This window comes from Condylura cristata, unplaced genomic scaffold, assembly GCF_000260355.1.
Source record: "Condylura cristata isolate star-nosed mole 26May11 unplaced genomic scaffold, ConCri1.0 scaffold00034, whole genome shotgun sequence".
Classification (NCBI taxonomy): domain Eukaryota; kingdom Metazoa; phylum Chordata; class Mammalia; order Eulipotyphla; family Talpidae; genus Condylura; species Condylura cristata.
In genome coordinates, this window is record NW_004567135.1 from 6,822,854 (window position 1) to 6,841,580 (window position 18,727).

Consider the following 18,727-nt stretch of genomic DNA (forward strand, 5'->3'; position numbering starts at 1 on the left):
TGTACTTCATCGATCTGCCTGTTCTGCTCCCCACTCTGTCTCTGGTGAAGCCTCTCACCGCCCCTGCACCTCTGGCCTATACCCCAGTTCTGTATGCACAAATAAAAAAATCTTTAAAAAAAATGCAAAAAGTATTCTTATATTAGATGAAATATGGGTCAATTTCTATAACCTGTTGGCTCTACTTTTGCTGCCACTGTTGGTTTCTTGTTATTTACAGAAGCCGTCATTCTCAGAATGTGCTGTTTCTTTAGTCGAGCAATTTCTAATATACTGACATGACACTAGCAAATCCAAGAGGGATTACATCAAACGAAAAGCCTTTGCACCCACAAAAACAAAAAGGCAGCCTACAGGGCAGATCTTTGCATGTAACGCAACTGACAAATGGCTAATTTCTAAAACATGTGACATACAATTCAGCAACAAAAACAGACAACCCAACCAAAAAACAGGCAAAAGGTCTAAACAGACAGTTTCCTGAAGACGACACTCAGACAGACTACAGGCATATGAAAAGTGGTGTGAAAAGTAACTTAGAGGGGAAATGTAAGTCAAAACCAGTGCGGTATCACCTCATCCTTGTGTTAATGACCTGTATAAAAAAAATATATAAGCAAATATTGATGAGATGTGGAGACAAAGAAGCGCTCACCCACTGTTGGTGCAGCCATATGGGAAACCATAGCAGGCATCTTAAAAAAAAAAAAAAGGGAAATCCCTGTCAGGGACTTACCCAAAAAGTACATGAAGCACTAAACGGAAAGAAAGTGCACTCCTATCTTCACAGCCGCACTTTCCCAGTCAAGTTGTGAACCAAGCTAGGTGCCCAACAGCAGAGGGCTGCATAGAGGAACATGGAACAGACACCGTGGAATGCTACTCAGGCATTTAAGAAGATGAACAGGCCTTTGGGACAAGTGGCTGAACTTGGAGGTGATTATGCTGAGTAAAGTCAGAATGGGAAAGACAGGTACTGACAGTTTCATTTATTTGTGGAATAAAAGTAACAAAAAACATTCTGGCAAAACACAGCAAAAATTCTTACTTTGTGAAAAGTGGACTAGTAACTGGAGGGGTGTGAGAGGGGGCTGGAGAAGAGGGGAGAAAGGGGGTACGGACCTATGAGGGAGGTTTGGCAAAGGGTGAGTGAGGCCTGTGGCATACCCAGGAGTCAGCATGTAACTCCACTTGTGAACAATGTTGATAAATTATTTTCTCTCCCCAAATCCACACCTGCACCCCCTCGCTGTCCCCCCTGAGAGTACTGCAGTACTCTTCGGTGGTCTGAGGTTAGAATCACCTTTCCTTTCCTACTGTACCTGTACTCTTGCCTACTCACTAGTACTTCACAACAACAAACCTTCCAGGGAGAGACAAATGTCCACAACTCAGCTGTTAGACCCCACCATTACAGTAGGAAAGTCTCCGAGCCCTTATTCCATGATCCCAAGAAGACTGCCATCTCTGCCCCTGGAGTCGGGCTCAGGCTTCACCAGTGCTGGGTACAGGGCCAACCCCCACTTAACCAAGACACCCACAGTCTGCTGAATAGTATCTAATTCACAGACTACAAGTCCTGCTATTGGGGGAAAATTCAAAAGAACTGGTATACAAGAAGAGGAGCAGACTGCGGTTGGGTTTTATTAGGTGAGGGTCAAATTTTACACTCTTGAATGAGCTTTCTCCACGTCATCGGTTTGGACAGAAGATGCAGAGAATCACTTTTAGAGTTCCTTATTAATCTTTTTACTACATGGTATTAAAGGGTAAAAAACAGGAGAGGGGGGTAGGGGGAAAGGCAACTAGAATTAGGGTTGTAAAGGCTAAAGTCCCCTGGACTGAGTCGGCCGCTGCTGCCGCCGGAGTCTGGTGGCAAAGGTGGCGTGGGCACCAGCCGGGCCTGGGTGCTCCTGACAGCTTTCCACACCCAGCCTTACCACCATGTCATTCATTCCTCAACTAATAACTACTTTTATTCCTTCCTTTCTCCAAAATATCTATTTAGCTCTCCCATGCTCAAAGCCCTGGGCACTCAGTCGCAGCTGGGTGTGCTGCTACAGTACAAATTTGCTTGTGCTGCTCTGTGCTGAGAATCTGAGTGGTATTGAAGATTTCTCAAAATCCACTCCCTCATCTCCCACCTTTTTCTGGGTCCATGAATTTTTAAGTTCCAGCCCCAATGAACAACGTTCACATCTGTATTTCCTTAACTTGCTGCCAAGTCTGAGGTCAGGCGTCTTGTTCTCTAAGAAAGCTTCCCTTGATCACTCAAGACCAGGCAAAAGAGAAAGGAAAGTTCTGGGGTGTTTCTTTGATCGAGCGCTTTTCATTCCTTCCCTTCCAATGTGTGAAAATGTATATCCAGCAAAATCAGCTCACAAAGGATTGAGTCTGCTCTGCAAACATGTCCTTTTCCTCATTTCTCTCAAGGCTTCTCAGAGGATATGATATGCATCCTGTTTTTCAGTTCAAGAAAGGCTTGTAGCAACCTCGGCTAGTATAGAGAAGACAAAAACCTGAGTTCATAAAATAACATTCTGGTTTGTCTTGCTTAATTCTACTATTAAAAAAATATGTGGCAGGGGCTGGGCACAGCGGACAGTACAGGCTGGGGGTGCTGGCAACTCCACCTTCTCCCTGCACGTCAGGCCTGGATATGGCATGGCAGTGCCAGCCAACCACAGTAAGTTGCTCTTTTCCTTCCCATGAGCACTTCCGGAATCTTAAGACATAAAGTGTAAGAGTTTACTAATTTTAAACTTTATTGTACCATTTAAAGAAACTAGCTAGTCAACTAGTCTGGCAAAGACAATGGGACTGGTCTCTTCACAGAGTCCACTGGGCTCTACCAGTACTCCACTGCATGACCTTAACTCAATTTTCATGTGTATTTACTTACTCACAGTGTCTTTTTAATTGTCTGGTTCATCTTCTGCCCTTGAGGGCAGAGATGGTCCTATTTGCTGCTCTATCTCCAGCAAATAGAGCATCTGTCCCATCTAGCAAATAACAGATACTCAACAAGTGACTCATGAATTAATTGATTTGGAAGTTCTGGTGCTTCAAGGAAAAAAACATAACAGGACGACAAGCATTAGCAGCTCTCAAGATACACAGCTTAAATCCGGCTGGTAATTTTACAGCCCCTTCTCACCTGATCGGTATCGCTCATCCCTGGCCCCCCCAGATCGAGTGCGGTGGTACTTGGAAGGAGCAGAAGTCTGAGCTGCAGACGGAGCAGGTGTCTGGTTTCTGTGTTCTTTCTGTAGTGCTGAATCAGTTTCTAAAAAAGTAAGTTTGGGAGATGGTTATCTGATAATAATAATAATAGGTAATGTGTTCTGGGCACTTTAACACACTTATAACACTTTAAGATAGGTATAGGGTCAGAGACCTTTAATACAATTACATAAATAAGCAACAATTTGAAAGGCTTTTGTTCAAATACTAGCTTCACTTATAAACAAAACAAAGAGTCCAATAAACCCTAGAAATCTGACTGGAACTGATGCTACAAGATGGGGTAGGGGGTGTGGGGAGACACCCTTATGTGTGCCCCAGGCCTCTCTCGCTCATGGACACCACTGCAAACCAGTTACCTCAGTAAAAACAGTCTGGTTTTGAAAGAACAATGACTTTTATATACTGCTTTTTGTTTTTAGTTATTTTCTGCTTATGTGTTGTTTTTATATGTACTATTTTTAAGAAGGCAAACTTATGGATTTTAGGATGCTCTATCGTAAGGTGCTTTTATAGATCTACAAATATATATGTTTGATGGTCCTGATAGCCGAGATTTTATTACATAATATATTAACTCAGCAGAATATATTTCAACATTTTGAGATTTTGAAATTTAATACTCTGGGTTGTAAATTCAAGGTATTTGTTTACTGTTACTGAAGTACCAGTATTTACATCCTGGCTAGAGTTCTGTCCCCCTCGCTGCAGCCCATTGACCACTGAAGCACCCACAGTCCTTCACCACAGTCCACTCTGCTCTCCAACCCCATCCTTTTGTTTTCTCCCCTCTTCTCTTCCCTTTTCCCTCTGGAAAGGCTAAGATCAGCGGCCAGTTTGCAAGTGGTTTATTTTTTTTAACTTTTATTTTTGTCCATCGTTCACTTTTGTACAACAGTTGGTTTCTCCACTCGGGTGTTGTCCCCACAATTCTCCCACCACATGGCACATGAGAGTGAACTACTGTCCCTTGCTTTGACCACTCTCCTCTTCCGTGCTATATTATCAAGGGTTGGTTTTAAAGTTTGTCTTTGTCTGACCCTATGTTTTTATGTTTCACACATAAGTGACAGTGTCAAGTATTCATTTTTCTCCTCTGGCTTATTGCACTTAGTATATTTCACTTCCAGCTCCACCCATGGTACTGCAAATGACATGGATCTTTCTTCTAGGATGGCTGAGTAGTACTTTACTAGTATATGTATAAATCCATGTCTTCTTCATATTTTTGATCCACTCATCTGTTTTGGGGCATTTAGGCTATTTACAATCTTGGCTATTGAGAATAATGCTGCTATAAATACGGCAATGCAGGTCTCCTTTTGAATTAGTGTTCTTGTATGTTATGGACAGATCATCTAACAGTGGGATTGCTGGGTCATATGCCAGATCCACTTTTCATCTTTTGAGAAAACTCCATACTGCTTTCCAAAGGGGTTGGACCAGCCTACATGTTTGCCGACAGTGTAAGAGGATTCCCTATCTCCAAATCCTCACCATCACTTGTTTCTGTTCTGGCAAGTTTCACTGGTGTGAGGCATATCTCACTGTGGCTTTGACTTACATTTCCTTGTAATGATGAACACTTCTTCATGTGACCATGGGCTATCCTATGTGTTCTTTGGAGAAGTGGCTGTTTAATTCCTCTGCCATTTTTTTGTTTGGGCTATTTTCTTTCTGTTGAGTTGTATGAGTTATAGATCTTTGATATCAGTCCTTATCAGATGCAATGTGTGTGAATATTTTCTCTCATTCAAAAGGGAAATCTCTTCATTTTAGTTATAGTCTCTCACTGTACAAAACCTTTTTAATTTTATGTAATCCCAACTGTTTATATTCCGTTTTGTTTTCTTTGCTGTTGGGGATGAATCTCTAAAGGTATTTCTGAGGCTTAGGTTGTAGAGTGTTCTGCCTATGTTTTCTTTCATGTATTTCATGGTTTCAGGTTTTACATCTGCATCTTTTATCCATTTTGAGTTGATTTTTGTGTATGGTGTGAGAGTGGTCTAGTTTCATTCTTTTACATGTAGCATTCCAATTTTCCTACACCATTTACTGCAATCTTTCCTTTCTCCTTGGTCATAATTTGGCTCTCCATAAACGTATGGGTTTATTTCTGGGTTCTCAGTTCTATTCCACTGGTCTTTGAGTCTTTTCATTATTATGGCTTTATTGTTTAAAGCCTGGAAGTGTAATGCCCCCAATTTTGCCTCTCTTTTGTTAGGATAACTTTGACTATTTAGGGTCTTTTTTGATTGCATATGAATTTCAATAAGGTTTTCCATAAATTAATGTTTTTAATCAAGCTAAATTCCCTTTATAGCTACTACACAGAGTTTGAATTGTTACATTTTATACCTTGATCATTTGTTAACTTTATTACTCTAGAACAGGGATCGATACATTATGGCCCATTTCTTTTTTGAAAAAAAAAAAAAGCTTTATCTAAACACAGAGACCCTCACCTGTTACACATTGCTTTTACACTATAAAAGCAGAATTAACTTGTGACAAGGATGATGGAAATGCAAAGCCTAAATATTTGGCTATATTACTATTTGGCCCTTGACAAAAAAAAAAAAATAATAACGATCCTTGGTATGTAATCATAAAAGCAACATTTAAGTATCTGCTTTGTATTATATATGAACATTATATATGAATATAGTTTTTACCTTTTATCTTATCTATTCCTCAGACAACCCTACAAAGTCAGCCCTATCACTACAATCTTTTTACTGAGAAGAACAAGTCATGGATCGACTATCCAAAGTTAGCATCAGGGGTAGCGGGTAGCAGATCCAGGATTCAAACCCAGATTATCTAAAGCCACCAATTTTTCAACCAGGAAAATTTATGAAAATTCTTTCAAGACTCTTAAGAAGAAAACAATCACAAGAAATAATTGCATTTAGGACCATTTAACTGTTTCAGGATTTACAGTCAATAGCTAGAAACGGTTTTTTGAAAGTTGCTGGCATCATGTGAGAGATTCTATTTAAAAAGCTTCTCTCGATAAAGTTTTTAGTCATTCACTACCAAAATTATTTAAAACATTTTCTAATTTAAAATGAACAAAAAGGGGTGGCAATTTTTATTTTACAGTCAAGTGACATAAGAAGGTCAGATCAGCCCACAAGAGTTACTTTGCTTATAAACATGCAAATAATTAGCAAATATCTCAAAATAGTTTACAACTTATTTTAAAACCTAAGCTTTGTATTAATTGGAGGGGGGGAATCAGTGAATTTATATGTAACTAATTGTCAACCTATTTTATTAATTAAGATTCACAAGACAGATCAAGCTACCCTACTAAGCAGCATGTTGCTTCCAAATGTACTAGATGATAATCCAGAGGGTGAAAAGAATGAATATAGATTCTTCACATATGGTGGTCAGGAAAGGTTTACTTGTTTTTTACCATTTTTTTCTCACCCACACATTTACTTTGTATTTTTAATGTAATTAATTAAAAGAAAGACAATGTGGTTAAAGAATAAAAATTGTTACAAAGAAACAAGAAGCAAGGATGTGGAAGTTGATACATTTGTTGGAGGAAGAATTAGAGTAAAATTTCTATTCAAGATTATCTAGAGGTTATCACAGCCCACACCATAAGGAAATGTAACACAAGTACAGACATCTGATGAGAAATGACAGATGACACTTAGCCAAGAGACCTACTAAACTGGTACAAAAATAAAAACAAAACACAAAAGCCTCACGACATGCTATTCACCAAGCAACCTAAGTCTGATACTCTACTGTATTTATCTCAGTTCCCACAGGAATTCAGTCATCCAAGCAAAGCAGGTCTCTTCTGGGTCTAAAATTACGACAGACACTTACACAGTTTGCTACGTTTGGGACCAAAAGGTGGGTGGACCTGCAGTTTTGGTAGGTGGCTGACACGTGTTCACTGAGCATCCCCCAGATGCCCAGAGCACAGTGCTGCAAAGACCTTGGTTTCTGACAGAACAGCCTTGGTTCAAATGTATGATACACTCAAGTTCAAGAGATGCTGTCCAAAAGGGATGATGTCAAGGGAAAAAGAGGACGAAAAAGAATTCTTAGGAATCTAACCTGTAAGTATGTAAAACAGGAAGCTTAACAATGAAGCTTAGAATGTAGAATCTCAAATATAAATAATCACTCTTCAATTTGTATGAAATGTATAAATTTTTATCCCCCTGTATTGGCACTTATTTTTTAAATGTAACACCTATAAACATATAGTTTATATCTGCATTGAAAAAAAACTGGAAGCAAATACAGTAATGTACTCAAAGTTCAGTTCTCTCGATAAATTATGACACCCTGAGCAGGATTTCCTTATCTTCTAAAATCAGTTGTTTCCCCTTTCTTTCCTTAACACAACTGGAAAAATCATTGCATTTGGGGTGGGGAGGGGGGGTTTTCTTTGGATTCAAAGAGTCTACCTTGGCTTACTTGCCAGGGCAACAATTTAGCATGGATAGGAGAGGACATGGTGTACTGCAGGTCTTCTCAGAGAGACGGGAGGAGGCTGGGGACAATGTCAGCTGGGCAGACAAGATGCTGTTTAAAAAAAATTATTCCTTGGGCAGGGTTGCACACCCCAGCCAGATCTCAGGAATTACTTGGGGCCTAAAAGTTAAGATTTCCAGATTTTGAATAGAAACAGTTTTACCCCCATAGTAAGAAATTAAAATCGAAGAGAATTAATCACACACATTAACATAATCAGTTATTATATGCCATTAAAAACTAGAACATATTGACTAAACTGACACATGAAAAGGTGTAAATGAAATGCCAAATGATTAAAGAACACAACATATTGTATCTATGGTCACAACTGTGTATGTAAAAATCACATGCAATTAAAAAGATAAAATGGGACATAAAATTCCCTAAGTGTCTGGAATGAAGTAGTGTAATTCTTGACCACTTCATTGATGTTTTTACAGAGTTCTGTGTGAGATCACAGTAATTTTAAATGACACAAAATGCAGATGGCACCAGCCAAGAATTACAAACCTTAAAGATTAAGTCTTTTTCAAAACCTGTAAATTCAAGCTCAAAACATACTTGAGATCTGAAGAAAACTACTAACCATCACATCATAACAATTTTCAGTTTGGGGGTTCCTGTCTTCTTAGCCCGTTATACAGAATGTCCACTAGGTGTCACCATTATGTTTAAATGGTGGTGGTGTTCTAAATGCTTAAAGTGTGATACCAGAGATTTTGATTTCTTTTACAACACAAAGCCTTCCCTTTCAATAATCAACATGTATATACTATGTTATTTTTTTATAACATGAGACAGCGGAGTCTTCTATGAGTCTACTGTTTGAACATATCAAAACCTGGAAAAGAAGCTGATAGCAGTATAAAACTATCCAAAATTTCCTCTCAATAAGAGTGAAGGTGAAGCTGCACTTTGATCTTTTTTTTCTAATTATTTTTTGAGCTTTTATCTATGAAGTCTTCCTAAGACTTGACAGATACTGTCACCCGTGAGAGTAACAAACAGAATGAAGCAGAATATACTCTGAGAACCAAGAAGTGTAAACAAACATGTTCAGTGGACTTGTGCTGGTGTCCAGAGAAGAAATGTATTAAGTCATCACCGATCACATGTATCTTTTACATCATGTTATGTGCTGAAAAGAAAGGAACAGGCTCTCTGAGTGCGCATAATGGGAGAATCTAAATAAGTGTCTGGGAACACAGGTTGAAAGAAAATGCTGATGTGTTTTCAGAGAGATGGAAATGCCCCTTTTTACAAAGGCATGGTATTTGTAGAAGTCCAGTGAGGCAGAAAGACCTCAGTAAGTCTAAAAAATACTGATTGGGCTAAAGCACAGTAAAGAGGAAGACACAAAACAAGGTTGGAGAAGTATAGAGGGGTCTGTCATTTGTCCAAAACCACAGGAGCGACCTTTTGAAGGATTTACACCTCTCAGCGTCAACTGCCCTGAATCATCACCTTCCACTCCCATCCCCACCTACCCAAGAATGCTGCGGGAGGGTGTTCTGAATCACGACTACCCTGTAAAGGTGAAACTGAGAAAAGCCTTTCTTGTTAAAGGATGGGTGATTAAGACCAGAGAGCCCAGAGAAAGGAGAGAATGAGAATATGGAGATACCTTTGGAATCAGCCCCCTGCCTGACTCCAGGTCGATGTTGGGGAAGGAGGGAAATTCGGGGCCTAGGGGCTATGAATGGCAAGTTTCTGACAGGGCTTTCTGGGCCACTTGACATCAGGAAAACGGCTGTATGTGGGGCTACAAAAGATGCAATACTAAGGACTCTGCGTGGGGATACTCTGGCAGAGCCAAACAGAATGGCTGCCCCTTCACAAGGCGGCAGAGTGGCTGGTTGGAAAGCAGATGTGGTGCAGGTCAGGGTTACAGGTCAAACTGAGATCCAGCTTCCCGGAGCGCTCTGAGACACCAGCTGGCTGTGGGGCTCTTCCCTCTGAGGTACAGAAACTGCACTGATCACCTCTCCGTCTGCATCACCTATTATCCCCAGGGGTTCTTGGACAATTCAAGAGGAAAGAAAAGCCCGAGAGGAAGATAGTGAACTTCCTTCTGATAAGGTCTGTGGAGAAAGATATGACAGCAATGTGTGCTCCAGTACACAGTGGAAACAGCACTATCTAAAGCTAGCAAATGAGTGAGCAAGGATAGAACCGGAACTTTATAATTCCATGTTCTTTCCATTATGCTATGATCCACACTTGGGAAGGAACTTTTAATCAAAATGGATATAGAGTGAAATGACCCCACACACCCCCACAGTGCTGTACACACCGCCACAGTGCTGTACACCCCCCCCAGAGGCACACTGCCTACTTTGTATGTAGTTGGAAATGTTTCATAGCGTTCAAAAATGCCATTACTGATTTCAACAGTTGACTTTAAATTCATGTCCCCTTCAATTTCCACAGGATTCTGTTTAGAGCTCTGTTACAGTGATTATTTTTCTATCTTTTGCTGTCCTCATTTGTATATATAAATACCTTGAGGTCAGAGGCTGGTTTTAATTCATCTTGTATCTTCCCCAGTAATTGGCTTTGGGTCCTACACACCGGCAGTCACCCAGTATTTTGGTTAAAATAAATAATTAAGATCTTATCTGTCTCCCTACCACCATCAATGGTAGTGAGGGGAGAGGGTGGCTGGGAAAAACAAAGACAAATATGAAGAGACAGCAGTTTAAAAAGTGATTTAAATGTTTACCTGAAAACCCTGCTAATTTGTATACAGCTCTAAGTTTTTTTTTTCAAAAGTTGCCTCACAATTTTAACGTATTTACATGAGGCCATAAAGAAAAATAAGGTGATGGATTATCCTTGAGAAAAATCAGTAGAAAGAGTTTGATAAAGCACAAGGGTTTTTTTTGTTTGTTTGTTTCATTTTAATTTGGTCCTAGGCACACTTGCACAATCTCAAAGGCAGAACTGAACTCAGAAGAATGAAGAAAAGGGTATAGAAAAACTGGCAACTGCTGTACATATACACCAGTACTGGTGAGCAAATCCCTTCTAGCAAAACAAGCAGCGATCATAAAAGGAATCCAAGTTTGAGAAAAACCTTTGGGGTCACCAGAACTTCTGATCAGGACAAGCTAGTAAAAACAACCATAGAGAAACTGAAAGGGGAATGAATTTAATGGTAGGGACAAGGGTACTTGTTAGGGCCCCGAGGGTGGGGTTTGGGGAGGCAAATAATGGGGAAGCTTTTACATTAAAGGTAAAATCCCATTCTGACTCAGGAGGCAAACACTTAAAGTGAGATAGTAGAACAAAGTCAGAGAATGAAGAAAGAAAAACAAATACATAAAGGTCACAAATGATCTCAAATACACAAAGACAGTGGAATGTTTACACCAATGCCATAGCAAACGAAAGCTGTGGTCACAGTCCAAAGCAAGAGAGATGGGGATGCCAGAGAAGCTGACACCATTAAAATTCAAGGGCAACTTTAGTTTTTTGAGGTAACAGTGGTCTACAACATTGTGGATAAGCTGAGGAGGATCACACCTCTTCAGCTACCTGCCCGCATGTCACACTCACAACCCCAATAATCACCGCCCACCACAGTCCATTTCCCTCCCAACTGTGTATTCCCTTTCTCACTCCTGCAGCCTCAATCCGAGTTTTCTAGGGTTTACTATTGGTTTGGGCTTTATCTGACACTGTCTCTCTATAGGTCACAAACAAGTGAAACCAGCCGGTCCTTGACTTTCTCCTGACTTATTTTGCTTAACATCATCCCTCCCTTCCAGTGCCACCCACAGGGTCACAAATGGCAAGACAAACTTTTCACAGCAGAGTAGCATTCCATTATTTACACATACCATTTTTTCCCAGTCTGCTCATCTATCCTTGAACACTTAGCTGTTTTTATAACTTTGCTGCAGTAGTGCAGCAAACATAGAGTACATATATACACCCCTTCAAATTAGTGTTTTTTTGCACATAGTGTTTTCTTTAAGTAGATGCCTGGGAGTAGCATAGCTAATTAGCAGAACTTTTTTTATTATTATTTGGGGTAGGGGCTGATATTTGGAGAACATGCAGATGGCCAACAGACATGATAAAATGCTCATCCTCACTTATTAGGGAAATGCAAAACAAAATCAGTGAGATGCTACCTCATACCATATTGAAAGACCACAAACAAGTGCTGATGAGGGTGTGGAGAAAAAGGAACCCTATTACACTGTGGGAGTGCAGACTGGTCCAGACACCATGGATAGAAGCGTGGAGACTCCTCAGAAGACTAAAAAAATGGATTTAACATATGACTCAGCAATTCCACTCCTACTTATCTTTTCAAAGAGCACAAAAACACTCATGTGAAAAGAAACCTACATTCTTATGTTTGTAGTAGCACTGATTATAATAGCCACAATATGAAAAAAACCCTAACGCCTCAAGGATCAAAAAGAGGTGGTTCAGATACTACTGGACTACTACTCAGTGATCAAAAAAGAAAAACTCATGCCACTTGTGGCATCAGGGAGAGAACGGGAAGGGATTATTTGAAACAAAGTGAGCCAGAAGATTGACCCTGGATACAGATCCACAGTCTCACAGATCTGAGACACTCAGAAGGATAGGGAGATGAGGGGAGGGAGGTCAGGGGTGGGAGGAAAGAAAGGTAGAGGGTGGTAGAGAATGGTGGGCACTTTGGTGGAGAGAAAATTATTGTGACCACACCTGAGGGGAGAAATCCCAAAGTGTGAAAAAAATGAGGATGTTTAAGAATAAAACATTTTTTGAAAAATTTACATGGCGGGACATGGCCTCCCTGGTGGCATAGGGTTTAGATCTTCCTATTCTGCTTCCCCACTCTGTCTCTGGTAACTCTTCCTCACCTCCATCTCTAGCCTACACCAGAGTTCCTGTTTGCACGAATAAATAAATCTTTAAAAAAAAAAGGAGGGCCTCCCTGGTGGTGCTGGTCTCAGCACTATGAAGCTGTCTGCAGCTACTGCTGCAAGAGTTCAATCCCCGGCCAGGGAGTGACCCACATGGTGCAGCAGACTCCTCCTGTCTCACCTGCTGCTCCCCTTAGTGTAGTTCAGTAGATCCACCTGTTCTGCTCTCCACTCTGTCTCTCATGAATCCTCTCACCCCCTGGACTTCTGGCCTATTCTCTAGTTCTACATAAAATTAACTTTTTAAAAAATCTAAAAAATGAAAGCTACAGGAACAGAGATGACACTAACAGTTGGCTCTACAAAATGGTAATGAAACTAATGGATTAAGTGGGGGTGGGAAATAAAGGAGATGTAATCATAGTAACCATGTGACTTAACTGTGAACTATCTTCACGTTTTCATTGTCATGTAAATAGTGAGTGCTGTTTAACAAGGAGTAACATGTTCAGCATACAGCCAAGGAGTATGCGATGAGAGATGTGAAGCAAGGGGTGGAGCGACAGGAGGAAGGTGCTCTCTGTGTTGCTGAGACAGGAATATGAGAGACAATTCTAATTTTTTATAGTAGGAAATAAATAAGTTGGGAAAAAAGTCAAGAAGTAGCAGTAAAATGATACTTAGAAATACATAAATGCCTGATCAAACATTTAAAAAACCTGAAAAGAATGTGCCTGCATAGAAATCACTGCTAACTTTGGTTGCTGTCATTACAAACCTTGTGCTACTATTTGATTGTTTAAAATAAAAGTATTAATTTCATCTAAAAATAAAAATTAAAGATAAAAGCTAACTTTCAAGGTGAAGCAACATATTGTTCACTCTGCAGTTTTCCACTAGCCTAAATGCAAAGATTTACTTAGGTCGGAGGAATATTCTCAAGACAATTCACTCTCCAATTTGTTTATTAAAAGAAAATATTACAATTCTAGATGTCCCTTCTGTTCAGTTCCAAGTATTTATAGAACATTTACTTTATGCCAGGCATTAATGCTAGAAACTACAGACTTAAAAAAAGATGATGATGATGATGAAAAAAGAATGTTCATTACTTTAAAAACATGAAGAGACCAGTAAGGGATCAGATACACAAACCACAGTGAGACGGTCTGAGAGAACTTTTCATAGATGCAGCTCAAATAAAAGGAAACGAGAGTTTTAACAGAGCTGGTCAAGGATGGCATCTTTGGAAGCACTGGCTGAGCAAACCCCTGCGAGGGCAAGGGTGCCAGCCTGGGGCGATACGGGTTCCCAGGCTGGCACTGGTCTTGCCCAGTGATGTCTGCCTACAGGAGTTTCAGTAGTATCTGGAAGACAGAAGGCACTTAGTAATTATGTGTTCCTGTGAGGTTCTGTCAGTAAGCCCCATGTATAGGATAAATTCTTTCTGATTAAAGCTAACTGGAATTATCAGTAATTTGGATCCCAAGAGTCTTAAAGAGCAGGCACAGGAATGGTTCAGCAAGTTCTTCCCTACACAAAATCTATTTTCCTGCAACTCCAAGAGTGGTTAATTTATGGAGCAGTAAGAGAGCACATGTGGTCTGAAAATTTAATTTTTTTGGCCTATGCCAAAAGAGTGCTAATTTCTGGCCCCTTCTCCTACAAATCTGCTAAGTGAGGTGCATGACGCTTTAAATTCAGGCTCTTGTAGCTTCCAACTATTGAAAACTATTCTAACGGTCATTCCTGAGAGCATGTGACTCAGAGTGAGTGAGAGACATGACCGTCCCACACTCCCTTCTCCCTTGCCACACACGGGGGAGCATCCTGAGGCCTTAGTAGCTTCTTCCACCTCTACCAAGATTTACTTTTCTCAGGAGCATGAGCCTTAAATACCATACCAACAATCATCAGTTCCAATGTTGGAAGTCTAGGTGATATTTTAGAATGGTTTTGATACATCACATTTGTCATAGCCTAACTTTTGACCCTAACTCCTGTAATGCTACTGAATTAAGCCACTTTTATTGTTAACCAATATTGTTCATACTCAGTTTCCACTACCTGTGTGTAAACGTATTCTTCAGCCTCGTGTTTTCTTTCATACTTTCCCATTCCCAGCACACTTAAATTTTTTGTAAAGTCCTGTTTTCAAGATTTATGTAAAAGATGAAAAAAGCAATCTAAAAATAACACATAGTCCAAGAAAACTCAAGCATATAAATTACAGAAAATCACTCACCAAATTTTTAGGTGATCCAAAATTTTTGATAAGCACATGCACATGGTTAGTCTAGCAATACAATGCTGCAGGCTGTATTAGTTTTTATTTCAAAAAAGGTTAGTGGAGAATTTCACCTTCAGAGACTCAAGAGGGCATCTCACAAATGGTGTGAATGAAATCTAACAAAGTTATAGAAAAAGAGTTTGGAAGAGGTCAAATTCCTCTAGAAATAAGAAGTAGGAAGCTCATAGAAAATATTAAAATGGGGGGGCCCTCACTGGTGGCCTAGGGGTTAAGTCTCAGCACTATGAGTTCCATCCCTGGCCAGGGAGCTAACCCACATAGTACAGCAGACCTCTCCTGTCTCAGCAGTGCATTTCAGTAAATCTGCCTGCTCTGCTCCCCACTGTCTCTGGTTATTCCTTCCACTCTCTGCCTCTATGGCATCCACCTTAGTTCTACAAAATAAATTTTAAAAAATTAAAAAATATATTAAAATGACTTTCATTTTATGTTATCCTATATGAGACACTAATATAATTTTATAACTTAAAATCTGAATTCCAATGCTATTCAAACATCAAACTAAATGCCTTCAACATTTACAAAAGTATATGGAATAAATATACCAGGGGAGTAATCTGCTGCTGCTGTTGTTGTTGCAAGGGATCCTGTGTGACACAGATTAACCAGTCCTACAAGCAACCCCTTGTAGGGGAAGACATGAAAAGATTCAAGAACAAAGATGTACAAAGAAAGCGATAAACGTGAATTGCCAGAATTTACTAAGAAACCCTCTTAGAATATGTGATTACTATAGGATGTATGTGTTACTGTTAGGAAGAAGGAAATTGAACTGAGAGGAAGGAGTGACATGTGAAGAGGAAAGAGGGAACAAAGAAACGGATACTGACTATTAGTAAGTAGGTGAAAACAGTAATTGAGATTGAGGGGCTGAAACTAGGCGATGCTAACATGGAAGGTGGGAGTGATGGTAGTGAACAGGAAACTCTTCAAAGTCCTTATGTTGTTTGGGAGAATTAGAGATCTAGTAACTTTAAACAGCTTAGTTTTTTTGTTTTGGTTTTGTTTTTAATTCTTAGGATGAAACAACATGATAGGGACAAAGGCCCCGTTCATGATAGAAGGAAGCATTCACAGAGAAAACTAGAAACATACTTTTTAAAATGTATAAAGCAAAACTTGACAAAAGAACAAGGAAAACTGTCAGCCATGGTAAAGATTATCACACTTCTACCAAAAACGACAGCTCAAATACACAAAAATAAAAACGAGGTTTCAACAGCACAACTATTTCGAATTAATGAATCCAAGTTACCCACTAAACAAATAAAATGCAAATAGATGTTACAGAAATTTACCAAATACTACAGGCAGATAGGTCTTTAACAAATAACAAAGACTTGATTTTGTACATGTGTGTTCTCTAGCCAGAGTAGAATTAAATACTTATAGGAAAGAGGACAGAAAAATCTAAGCATCCAAACCTCAGGAAACTCAGAAAAAGTGTATCAAAGAGTAAACAGAAAGAGTTGAAGGAAGGAAATAAAGGTAGAAGCTGAAAATAAGTCAGAAAACAAAGACATACCAAAAAAGATAAATAAAATCAAAATAAAAAGACCAAGTTCTGGGAAAACTGACCAACAGAAAGGGGGAAAGAATACATACATACATACACACATGCATACATACATACACACATACATACATACATACATACATACATACACACACACATACATACACACATACATACATATACACACATACATATACACACATACATATACACACATATATATACACACAATTTTTTTTTTAATTAAAAAGACAACAGTGTATAGTAAATAACAAATTTGGGAACATATAAAAAGAGACAATGTCCTAGAAAACATTAATTACCAAAAAACAGTTCATGTACAAAGAGAAAACTGATAAAACTTGGTCAAAGACAAGAGATGAGGAGATGCTAAGAATGACTTAAGTACGTGACTTGCAGGGTTGTGGGATGCGTCTCTTACTCAAGAGAAAACCAGAAGAAAAGTGTGGGGGCAGGCAGGATGTCACCATTACTAGTTTTTGTTTTCTGGTTGTGTCTCTGTAAGGAGCAGGTGGTGGTGGTGGTGATATGCAAAAGTCATACCTTTCATGTCTACGTTTGGAAATACTGAAATGGAGCTTCCTTTAAGATATTTAAATAATAGAGTTGTTAAATATGCAATGGGATCTATGGATCAGGAGCGCAGAGAAAACTACATTCAGAATACATATTTGGGAGCTACCAGCATTCAAATGGCAATTAAAGTCACAGGTATGGTTGAAAATACTCTACAGAGACGAGCCTCGGTTCTCAGAGTGCCTGGACCAGCAACCTCAGCATCACCTGGAACCGGACAGAAATGCAAGTTATTGGGCTCCATCCTGGACCTACTGACCCAACAGCCCTGACAGTGGGGTCCTGCTGTCTGAATACAAACAGGTCCTGGGGCGATTCTGGAATAGACCAAAATGTGCAAACCACGATACAGAGTGAAACAGCTAAAGCACTTGGAGCTCTGTACTGAGACTTCCAATGTTTAACAGAGGAGGATGAGCACATGCTGCTGAGATTCAATTATGACAGCTTCAGCGGGGACCTGAAAGGGCTGACAAACAGTAGAAGTTGAGGAAAGTAAGTACAGGCTCAGTTCTGAGCCAACTGTTCACAGGGTGAGAAAGATGAAAGGTGGAGATGGAAGCGGCTGAGGTGGAAGCAGTAATGAGTAGATCAGCTGTTGAAGGGAAGAATCGGGCTGGGAGGAGAAGCAGGGTGCACGAGACGAGACCGCAGCAGCAGGAGGACAAGGATAGCCCATCGCTGACAGTGTTTACAGGCACCACACACCGTGACAAGAAAAGCAGACCAGCTTCTTGTCGGTTGTATTGTGGCTTTGTAAGTTCCCTGCAGACACTGTGCCCCTGACAGCCTGCCCCGGGGAGGCCCACCTCCACTGGCCTGTCCTTGGAGTCACATAGGCTTCTTGAAAAAGGGAGACAAGAAGAGGCCCAAAACATCAGTGTTTCCCTGATAAGGAGGGACAAATAGCCTTTTTAGCAAGAAGGAGATAAATATGATGGGCAAATGTGAAAGGTTTGAAATTTGGTAGGAAGCTGAAAGAGCTACCGTCAAATGCCTTTTATTTCTCCCACGAGGTCATGTGCAAGGCCATCCCCACTGTAGTTGGCTACGCTGCATTCTCTTGGCCTACTGCTCCTAAGTGTCTGATTCCTCAAATCCAGACTCACTAAGCAACCTTCTATTTGTTATTTGGCACCCCACATCAGCCTGCCCTGAGGGCAAAAATGTGCTGACCACACAGACTTGGAGTATGTCTCAGTGGTTTCTCACAGTAAACTGATAAACTGGTTTTAGAACATGGCTTGGTTTCTGTGTAGTGTGACTACAGGTAACAGGCAGACTGTGGGCCTTCTTATAGTTAAATTTTTTATACAGTAACTCTCTCGGGAGCTGGCTGCTTTTGCACAAAGTGCCGAAAGTAAAATTCTGGGCCTTCAGGGACCAGATCCGCAATTCAAGAGTCAGAGTATCCGCCTTCTCTGTCATGCCTTGCTCAGCAAAAGCTGACTTTTCATTAGCTAGCACTAGTCCAATTTCTCCTCCTTCCCTCTTAATTCATTTCTACATCCACTTATGGTTAAGGTATTAAAATCTGACTGTGTGATTGCACTGACCTACTAGTTCAGTTTTTGTAGGGAGGAATTTCTAAGAATAACTCAGGAAATAAAATAGACTACACCACTATTCATTTATTTATTCCATTATTCACTCAGCAAATATTTACAGACTATCTACCCT

The 18,727-nt window shown here is 40.0% G+C and overlaps 1 protein-coding gene across 2 annotated transcripts in view; it reads right to left on the minus strand.

Annotated features, from left to right (window-relative positions):
- DIP2B (DIP2 disco-interacting protein 2 homolog B (Drosophila)) overlaps nucleotides 1-18,727 on the minus strand; it is a 180,128-nt gene that overhangs the window by 71,445 nt on the left and 89,956 nt on the right. For both annotated transcript variants that reach the window (XM_012732476.1, XM_004692753.2), the window contains exon 3: nucleotides 3,158-3,286. In XM_012732476.1, the coding sequence (XP_012587930.1) occupies nucleotides 3,158-3,286 (129 nt within the window). The remainder of the gene's footprint in view (nucleotides 1-3,157; nucleotides 3,287-18,727) is intronic.